The sequence below is a fragment of the Physeter macrocephalus genome, chromosome 2, assembly GCF_002837175.3.
Source record: "Physeter macrocephalus isolate SW-GA chromosome 2, ASM283717v5, whole genome shotgun sequence".
Lineage (NCBI taxonomy): Eukaryota > Metazoa > Chordata > Mammalia > Artiodactyla > Physeteridae > Physeter > Physeter macrocephalus.
The window spans coordinates 19957129-19967689 of NC_041215.1; the positions used below are offsets into that span (position 1 = coordinate 19957129).

A 10561-nucleotide genomic window follows, 5' to 3' on the forward strand; every position below is an offset into this window, starting at 1 on the left:
TCCATTGTATATAAGTGCCACATCTTCTTTATCCATTCATCTGTTGATGGACACTTAGGTTGCTTCCATGTCCTGGCTATTGTAAATAGAGCTGCAATGAACATTTTGGTACATGACTCTTTTTGAATTATGGTTTTCCATGACCTTTAAAAATTTTAGTCACAACATCAAAAACTCTCACACTGCCTGTTTTAAAGGTCTGGAGAAACGAAAGTATAGTAAGATGAGTATTTGTTGAGTACACTGTAATTTAAAACATTAGAACACTGAGACAACAATTGGTTGGGTTTCTTTTTCCCCCCTTTGTAAAACACTTATCCAAAGCACTGTGGTTGGGACAGTGTCTCCTTTTTTCTCTTCGTATAACTTATGAGATAAAGCAAACATCTTTTCGTGCCATAGTGAATTGTCACGTTCTCTTCTAAGTTTGGGTCAACTTCCAACATTTCATTCTTTGAGCTTTCAATGTCGTCAGATATCCAAGAGACCCTTTAATGTGATGGTTTTTGCCGGTGTCCCTTCCTCTGGGACATCCATATCCTTTTTGTCACAACCACTTTCCTCATTTATGTTGATCAGTTTCCCCTCACTAAGTTCCTCTGGCCACATCGCTGGTCTTGCAAATGGCAGCAGGGTCAACCTCCCCATGGTCTGCTATTTTTTTCTCTAACTCCATTTATGTTTTACTCAAAGTTTACTTCCAGTGTTATCACTCTTCATTTCAGGGCTGTGCTTTCATCTTTGTTGGCCAATTCCCTCTTTCAATGATCCATTTTTGTAAAATGTCACACAGGTTTTTTCCACTGTGAGAGAAAGGAGTGACATGACTCACACCTTGCTGTCTGTGTGTGAACTGAATAATGGATGCTCAGTGAGCCAACAGACTCTGAAAGAAGGGATGTGATTGGTCATTGGCTGTGAGGTGCATCTGTTATTTATGAAGGGATTGGTGGAGTGAAGAGCTAGCAACAAGATTTGTACTTTAGGCCATTACTCACGATTAATATACCGTGGTACTGAAATCTGAACCGTGATGCTGAGGGACCGGTGCCATTGAACGAGACCTTGGTAACGGAATCATGCAAAGTGAGACATGCCCATGTTCTCATCTCTTCATTCTCTAGAACTAAGGCAGGGAGAGGTTAAGTAACTCATCAAATGTTACAAAGAGCTTGGATTTGAACCCAGGCAGTTGGGCTCCAGAACCTGAGCAATTTATCACCTTGATCGTTATGCTACATTTCCTGTATTCCCCTTGGGGGAATGTTTCCTAAAATCGAACCTCACTCTATGCTGCTATGTGGGAACTAGAGGCCTCAGTCCCTGATATGACCCCCTTGTTCAGGCAGTGACCCCACCTTAGGGCCCAACCCCTCTCCCCCTGCCCCATCCAGGTACCTGGGAGACCAAGATGCCACTATGTCAATCCTGGATATATCCATGATGACGGGTTTCTCTCCTGATATTGATGACCTCAAACTGGTATGAAGGTCTTGGGCTCGGGAGCTGGGATCCGTGGGAAGGAGCCCAGGGTCTGGAAGAAGCTGGAGGGAGGGAAGGGGATGCAGGAGGGATTTTCACAAGCCCCACCCTTCCCCAGCTGAGCACTGGTGTCGACAGATACATCTCTAAGTATGAGCTGAACAAAGACTCCACAAAGAACACCCTCATCATCTACCTGGACAAGGTAAGGCTTCCATTGGGATCTTGACCCCTACCTGGCTGGCCTTTCCTTCTCCATTGGCCTTGTCTCCAGGTCAGGCCAGCCCCAGCCAAGGGGAGACAGGGTCTGGGATGCTGGTGTGGGAGGAAAAGGCATGTAAAACAAGGTCGACCCACCTTCTAGAAGCATCTCACCTTTTTTTTTTTAATTTACTTATCTTATTTATTTATTTTCGACTGCGTTGGGTCTTCATTGCTCTGCGCGTGGGCTTTCTCTAGTTGCGGCGAGCGGGGGCTACTCTTCGTTTTGGTGCGCAGGCTTCTCATGGCGGTGGCTTCTCTCGTGGCAGGGCACGGGCTCTAGGCTCATGGGCTTCAACATTTGTGGTGCACGGGCTCAGTAGTTGTGGCTCATGGGCTCTAGAGCGCAGGCTCAGCAGTTGTGGCGCACAGGCTTAGCTGTTCGGCGGCATGTGAGATCTTCCCGGACCAGGGATCAAACCCGTGTCCTCTGCATTGGCAGGCGGATTCCTAACCACTGCACCACTAGGGAAGCCTGCATCTCACCTTCTGACCACTCATGTTCCAACTTCATTTTTCACTTGCTCCCTCCAGCCTCTTCTCATCAGAGTCTTAAACAACCATTGAAAAAAACCACCTTGGTTTCAAAAAAAAAGTGCTTGGTGCAGAAAAAGGACTTCCCTTGCTCCCACCCGCAAGCATTTCTCTCTTCTCTTATTTTCTCTCCATCTAGGCTTCTCTTGCTGTCTTTACCTTGAACATGATTCCTTCTCTTTCCTGCTTATTTCTTCCCCTTCTTGTATCCTCATATCTTCCCTGCTAACGCCCTGTACCCTCACCCCATGTTAGTCAGCATAAGCAACACTAGCTACTATAATAAAACCCCTAAGAATATGGGGGTCTCAACACTAGAGACTTGTATGTCTCACTCGTGTAAAGTCCAGCTAGTATGGGAGGTAAGGAAGGGGACTTATGCTCCATGTGGTACCTCAGGGATCCACGTACCTTCCATCTTGTGGCTCTGTAATCCCTAGGATTTTGGACTCCTCTGCTGGATCCATCCTTTCTAGAAGAAAAAGGGGTTGTGCATGAGATGGGTTTTTTCTTTTTATGTATTTTAATTTTTGTACCTTAACATTTTTATATAATTTCAACCTTACAGACAAATTTCAGAGCACAATAAAGAAGTTCCATATAACCTTTACCCAAATTCACTAATTGTTAGCATTTTCCTCCAAATATACATGATGTCTATGTATATGTACATATATATGTATATCTGTTTCCTTCCTTCATCTCTCCCTTCTTCCCTTTTTTTCTTTCTTCCTTTCTCTTTATTTTTTGCAACTTTATTGAGATTTAATTGACATATAACATTGTGTAGGTTTAAGGTGTACAATGTAATGATTTGATATGTGTATATATTGGGGGATAATTACCACAATAAGGTTAGTTACATCCATCCCCTCACATAGTTATAAAGTGTGTGTGTGTGTATGTGTGTGTGTGTGTTAAGAATTTTTAGAATTAATCTTATAGCAACTTTCAAATGTCTATTGCAGTCTTGTTAACCATGGAATGTTTTTAAGGATATAGATAGCAATCCTTGGCCAGAACTCAATCACATGGCCGCATGGAACTGAAAATATGCGGAGAAGTGTAATCTAGCCATGAGCCGTGGAGAAAAAAAATGCATTTGACGAACTGCTCATTAATCTTTTGGCAAAGATTCCCGCTCCCCTCCGTCTTCCCCACCCATATCCCTCCTTGATCCCTCAGTTTCTCCACCACTGCTCCAACCTCCAGACCCCATGCTGGACTTCCTCCCATGTCACCCCCTTGACCAACCTCCTCCTTCTTTCCAGGTCTCACACACCCTGGAGGACTGTCTATCCTTCAAAGTTCACCAGTACTTTAATGTGGGGCTTATACAGCCTGGGGCAGTCAAGGTGTACTCTTATTACAACCTGGGTGAGCAGCTGTCCTAGGGCCTGGGGTCCCGGGAATCTGGGAGTTAGGAGTCTAGGGGTCCCAGGAATGCAGGAGTTAGGAGTCTGGGGGTGCCGGGAATCCAGGGGTTAGGAGTCTGGGGTTCCCAGGGATCTAGGAGTTAGGAGTGTGGGGGGGTCCTGGGAATCCAGGAGCTAGGAGTCTGGGGGTCCCAAGGATCTAGGAGCTAGGAGCGTGGGGGGGGGGGTCCCAGGAATCCAGGAGTTAGGAGTCTGGTGGTCCTGGGGATATGGGAGTTAGGGGTCTGAGGGTCCCAGGGTTGGGGACCTGGCCTCAGCAGTTCTGATGGACTGGAGTTGGGAAACTGAGCCCCCCCAGCTATGGTCTATGGGGTGGAGGCCCTAGCCCTCCCCATCTCCTCTGCCCACAGATGAAGTTTGCACCCAGTTCTACCACCCGGAGAAGGAGGATGGGATGCTGGACAAACTCTGCCACAAAGATACATGCCGCTGTGCTGAGGGTGGGTGCGCAGGCGCCAGGAGGGGTGGCCACGCCCACTGGACCCCTGATTCCACGGGGTGGGGGCGGTGACCCAGGAGGGCTGGGCATACCCGTGGGTGGTAGGCCCTGAACGAGAAGCTGGACTTAGACCGTGTCCCCCGCCCACCCACCCACCCCACAGAGAACTGCTTCATGCACCACACGGAGGACGAGGTCACCCTGGAGGACCGGCTGGACAAGGCCTGCGAGCCGGGCGTGGACTATGGTGAGTCTGGCGGGGGGGGGCGAGGGGGAGCGGCGTGCGCATGCGTGGTTGTGTGTGAGCGGAGGTGTGACGGCGCGTGCGGTCGTGGCTACGTGTGGCGGTGGTTGTGTGTGTGATGTGCTGTGAGGGGCTCTGATTGCACGGGGAACCGTGGTCATGAGTGGGATGGTATGTGGGCGTGTGTGAGAGAGGTGTTTGTCAGTGGACGGGGCAGCTGTCGTTGTGCCTGTGACTGTCGTTGTGGACGGCTGTGATTGTGTGCATGGCTGTGAGTGCGGCTGGGTATGTTACTGCGGTGGGGGGCGGGCAGGGGGCTTGAGCCTGCCCGGCTGTGGTCCTACCCGTATCGGCTTGGGAGGAGCCGGGTGACGGTGCCCCACACACAATCCTGCCCAGGACCCACGCTGTCTTCTTTCTCCCGCCCACAGTGTACAAGACCAGACTTCTCAAGAAGGAGCTGTCGGATGACTTCGACGATTACATCATGGTCATCGAGCAGATCATCAAATCGGGTTAGCCCTGTGTCTGCTTTCTGCCTCCCCCCCTCCCCCTCGCCCCGTGTCCGTCCCTCCCCGCAGCTCAGCTTCCCTCTCCCTCCCCTTCAGGCTCCGATGAGGTCCAAGTTCAACAGGAGCGTAGGTTCATCAGCCACATCAAGTGCAGAGAAGCCCTCAAACTGAAGGAGGGGGCCCTCTACCTCGTGTGGGGCATCTCCTCTGACCTGTGGGGAGAGAAACCCAAGTGAGTGCCCGCCCTGCGCCTGCGCGTGCCCACCTCCTCCCGCCCTTCCCCTCCCCCTCCTGACCTGTCTCTCTTCCCCCAGCATCAGCTACATCATCGGGAAGGACACCTGGGTGGAGCTGTGGCCTGAGGCGGATGATTGCCAAGACGAGGGGAACCAGAGGCGGTGCCAGGACCTGGCCAACTTCACCGAAAACATGGTTGTCTTTGGCTGCCCCAACTGATCCCACCATCATTGTCCACCCAATAAAGCTCCAGTTCTATCTCACAAGTCTCCCAGAGTCTGGAGCTCTTTGAGAGGGGGAGAGAGGCATCTGGGATCCCCCGCCGCCTCACCTGCACCTAGCCGGAAGCGCACCTGCGTCTTCCCCTGGATCTCGGCTGTACCTCAGCTCCATCCGTACCTGAATTTTCATTTGCATCCTCACCAGCAGCTCACTGCCCCTTCACCTGAGTTCTCACCACCTTCCTTACCTGCCTCTTTATTGCATCCTCACCTGAACTCTTACCAGGATCTCATCTGAAGCTCTCTCACCTACACACTCACCTGTGTTTTCTGCATCCTCCCCTGCTTCCCCCACCTACATCTTTATCTGTAAACTTACCCGTATCTTTACAAACATTCTTACCTATACTCTCACCTGTCTTTCCACTTGCATCTTCACCTGTATTTTCCCTGCCTCTTCATCAGGGTGAGGACCTGCATCTTTACCTACGCTCTTCCCTGGATCTCTTCCTGTATTCTTACCAGCATCCTTATCTACATCCTCACCTGCATCCTTACCTGCCATCCTCACCTGTTCTCATCTTCATCCCATTTGCTCGCATATGCAGCTCACTTTCACTCCATTTCCCATCTCACGCATCCCATTTGCATCCTCTGGACTCACCCCGCCCTCCAGGTCACCACTTTGTAGATGGGCCTGAACAGACTGGTAGGATTGTGTGAGGCGGCTCGGCCTGGAGGGGGCGGTAAAGGTCAGGCAGGGTGATGTTTCCAGCTGGAGCCCTGAGGGACCAAGCCAGAGATGTGACTCGTATCTCAACGGTTGAAGAAGGACTGCAGGAGCTGTTGTGGTCACAGCCTCACCAGAAACACATGGTGGGGCAGCAGCCACAGTTGAGCGAGGCCAGTGGCTGCCAAGGGGCCCCAAGTGCCTCTTCTGACTCCACTTGTGGTCCCTTGAGGACCGTTGAGGGTGGAATCCAGGCTCCAACTCGGTAAGGTCATCACAGGAAAAACCCCCTGAACCTGGAAGTCACGCCTGCATAGCTCCCTTCCCCATAAACCCCACCTCCCAACTTCAGGAATGTCGGGGAAATTGACTCACAGCCTACCCCCACTCCCTCCAGTTGCCGGACACCCCCGTCAAGGGGAGACACAGAGATCCTCATTACTCACTAGGTGTCACAGCTGACATCTGCCAGGCCCCCCTGCCCTCCTTTATGTGCAATTTTTCGTTGCTTTTCTTGCTCTTGTTTCTTTAATGTGTGGGATGTTTTTGTTTTTTACTTTTTTTTTTTAGCATCTATGTTTCTAGGCTGTGAACAGCACAGACAGGACCTTACATTCTAAAGATAGCATGGAGTTGACTTCAGACAGTGAGGGTATCCAAAAAGGAAAGGAGATCAGGGTGACCTGGGAAGCCTGCCTGCAACGGGGCCAGCCAGCGAAGTCATTTAGATTGAAGGATGGTTCAGTTTATGTGTCAATTTTGTTAGGCTATGGTGACCAGTTGTTTGGTCAAGTACCAGGCTAAATGTTTCTCAGAAGGTTTTTTGGGGTTTTTTTGAAATTTTTTTACTTTTTATTGAAAACTGCACTGCACACTAAATGTCCACCTTTACAATAAACAAATACAGTAACGGTAACATGCTAAAACAAACCATATTTCTGGTAGCCATTATTTTTCTGTTTGGGACAGTTTTGAAGGGTTTTTGGTCACAAAACAGGAATGTCAGGACTTCCCTGCTGGTGCAGTGGTTAAGAATCCACCTGCCAAAGCAGGGGACACGGTTTCGAGCCCCAGTCCAGGAAGATCCCACATGCCGCATGGAACAACTAAGCCCGTGTGCCACAACTACTGAGCCTGCTCTCTAGAGCCCACGAGCCACAACTACTGAAGCCCACGCACCTAGAGCCCGTGCTCCGCAACAAGAAGCCACCGCAATGAGAAGCCCGCGCACTGCAACAGAGTAGACCCTGCTCGCCGCAACTTAGAGAAAGTCCACGCGCAGCAAGGAAGACCCAGCACAGCCAAAAATAAGTTAAATAAATAAATTTATTTTTTAAGAAACTTGAAAAAAATAATAAAACAGGAATGTCCCTATCCAAAGGCTCAAAATAGGCCATCTTTTAACCAAAAAGGCGGTGATTCATAAAAGGCTATGAATACAACATGTAACTAGCTGATATAAATCTAATATGATTTGTCAAAATCAGTCACATCTAATAACACACCTGAAGTATTCTTATATAAAATATCTCATGAAGAAAAGAAGACTTTATCAATGTCTAAAAAAGTGCGTTTGTTCATAGACAATCTGACAAGTTACCATAAAGTGTTTCCTGAGACATAATGCAACATTATTCTTCTCGAACACTTTAAGTTCAAGACTTTCCACTCAATAAAAGAGCTGAGGATATGAAACTGAGAAAATATATTTGAGTACAAACAGCTTGTGAAACTTAATACTTTTTTTTTTTTTTTTTTGCATCATCAGAAGGTATTACTGAACTCACAACCAACTTGCCCGCTCTGTATGCAGTTCAGATGGGTGAGGCGTCTCTGTACAGAAGCCTGTACTGTCTTCGATCCTATGCTCGTGGTTGTCTAACACAGTTTTCTCCCCATTTTGTAGTAATTTAACCTTCCTATTAGCTAAAAAGGTAGCCAGCCCCCGTGGACTGAAGGAACTAGAGTCAGGGTGGTGATTTCCTCTCACTATTTTTTATTTTGATGTTTGGAACTTTTTGTTGTTGTTGGGTTTTGGTTTTGGGGTTTGTTTTTATTTTTAAACTTTTTTTTTTTTTTTGGTTTACGTTGGGTCTTTGTTGCGGAGCGTAGACTTTCTCTAGTTGCCGCGAGAGGGGGCTACTCTTTGGTGCGGTGCGTGGGCGGCTCAATGTGGTGGCTTCTCTTTGTTGAGGCTCTAGGCAAAGGGACCTCAGTAGCTGTGGCGCACGGGCTTAGTTGCTCCGCGGCATGTGGGATCTTCCCGGGGCGGGGAGAGGGGAACCCATGTTCCCTGCATTGGCAGCAAGATTCTTAACCACCGAGCCACCAGGGAAGCGCGGTTTTTTGTTTTTTGTTTTTTTTTAATTTTTTGTTTGTTTGCTTGTTTGTTTTTAATTGAAGTATAGTTGATTTACAATGTTAAGATGTTTGGGACTCTTGGTGCAGCATTCTAGAGCAAGGGGTTCAGGACCTGCTGTGCCCAAGGGACGGATAAAGGAAAAAGATCTATTTATTCTTTTTTTTAAAGAAATTGGCCATGTAATTTTTTCAAGTATTTATTTATTTGGCTGTGCCGGGTCTTAGTTTCGGCATGTGGGATCGAGTTCCCCGACCAGGGATCGAACCTGGGCCCCCTGCACTGGGAGTGCGGAATCTTAACCACTAGACCACCAGGGGAGTCCCAAGATCTACTTACTCTTTGTGATTGGATGCACAGATGAAAAGCTTAACACACAATAACAGAAGGTGGTCGTTACTAAATCGCGCCCAGTCTTTTTCCACGCTTCTGTAGGCAGATGACATCTTCAGTTTGCCCCTGTCGCTAGCTCTGTTGTGGTTTTAACACCGTCCATGATGCAAATGTCCAGAATCAGTTCAAAAGACTGTCAAATTCCTTTTCTCTTAGTTCATCTATTTTTCACTGTCTCTTGGTGCCAGGTGTATCCAAATGATGATCTTTTCTCACTCTCTGCTATTGCTTGTTGGGGTGTTCTGGGTTGTCCCCATGTTTCTGTGGGCTGGTTGGGAGAGGAAGCTTGAGAAGGGTGTGCCGCCGTGGGGAGGTTGTGGGTCACCAGGATGCCCCGGGGGGATGATCCCTTCCATGGCTGCAGGAAGTCTGCCCGGAGCCACACCCATGACACCTGGCGGGCATCTGTAGGGGGCACCGTTGAACTCCGGATGAATTGCTCGCTGACCTATCATGGACCGGGGTGCTGTTGTGACCAAGAATTCCTTGTTCACACGGTTTCTTAAGCTCTCTGGCCTGCCACATGTGATGGCCTGGCTGGTCTCTGCTCACTATACCAGGCCGTATGAGGTGTGCAAATGAGATGCGGTGCATCTTTCAAGGGACCTGAGCAAAGCCGAAAGGCTCCGATTGGTGCACCTGGAGGGCCGCCCCTCGTTTCCTGCCTTCCTTGAGGGCTTAGGCTAAGACTTTCTCATCCACCAGCCCTCCGCGGGTGGCATTCACTAGGAATGCCCCTTGTCTCATCTGCTTTATAGTAAAATCAATGATGAGGCGGTGGTTATATCCGTTGAGATTACAGTGCAAGGAGATGCAGTCTCTCTGATACAGTAAGTCCTGTAGGGTGTAGATCCTCTGCACACCCAGGGACGGCTCGATCCCATCCTGCAAGTAAGGGTCATAAAATATGATACCGAATCCAAACCATCTGCCCCGTGCGACAGAAGCGCCTGAGGCCCAGCATCTCCCCACGGATGCAGGCTGCCCCTGAGGCAACGTCCCGGATCGGCTTGACGCTCTGTACCCACGGGCTTTCCGCAGTGCCTGGTACAGCCGTGGGTTCCCCCGGGACAGATTGAGGATGTGGCAGATGGTGGAGTCGTCTGTCTCTTCCACTGCCGCCGTGGGATGTTAGCACAGGGCGATCCCGAGCTCGCCCGCAGCCTTGCCGTCCACGTGGTCGAAGCTGCTGCCTATCCTCACCATCACCCTCGGGGCCTTGAACTTCTCCAGGTCCTCCCCCGGTGAGGGTGAGGGTGTGGTACATCGTGGCACAGACAGCCTCGTTTAAAACCCTCTCGTGGATCTCCTGAGTGGACTGTGCGTCACAGAAGGCCGCGGTGGCCAGGTCCTTCAGGATGGGCATCTCCGCTGTGCAGTCTCGGCCATGGAGCAGCGCCACGGGGGGGTGGGGGCGTGCAAGGGGCCCATTCATGATCTAGGGGAGGATCCCTTCACAGATTCTGTCCAATCGCTGTCGCTTGACTTTGTGCTTATCCACAAGGGCCATTCTTTTTTTTTTTTTTTTGTCTCGGGGTGCGTGCCATTCCGGATCTTAGTTCCCGACCAGGGAGCGAACCTGTGCCTCCTGCAGTGGAAGTGTGGCGTCCTAACCGCTGGACCGTACAAGGACCATTATTTATCGAACTTTGCACCTCTCTCATTCAAAAGCCCAAGTGGTCCTCTAAGAACTTCGGGACCCTCTCAGAAGTC

The 10561-nt window shown here is 49.7% G+C and overlaps 1 protein-coding gene and 1 pseudogene across 1 annotated transcript in view; one reads left to right on the top strand and one right to left on the bottom strand.

The window, feature by feature from the left end:
• Positions 1 to 5401, top strand: part of C3 (complement C3) — a 36507-nt gene extending 31106 nt beyond the window's left edge. The window contains exons 34-41 of the mRNA XM_024134119.2: positions 1395 to 1482; positions 1601 to 1687; positions 3549 to 3654; positions 4064 to 4153; positions 4316 to 4399; positions 4828 to 4911; positions 5005 to 5140; positions 5223 to 5401. Of these exons, the coding sequence (XP_023989887.1) occupies positions 1395 to 1482; positions 1601 to 1687; positions 3549 to 3654; positions 4064 to 4153; positions 4316 to 4399; positions 4828 to 4911; positions 5005 to 5140; positions 5223 to 5364 (817 nt within the window). The 3' untranslated portion in view covers positions 5365 to 5401. The remainder of the gene's footprint in view (positions 1 to 1394; positions 1483 to 1600; positions 1688 to 3548; positions 3655 to 4063; positions 4154 to 4315; positions 4400 to 4827; positions 4912 to 5004; positions 5141 to 5222) is intronic.
• Positions 5402 to 9070: 3669 nt separating this feature from the next.
• LOC102978122 (C-terminal-binding protein 2-like) lies at positions 9071 to 10358 on the bottom strand (annotated as a pseudogene).
• Positions 10359 to 10561: the final 203 nt, after the last annotated feature.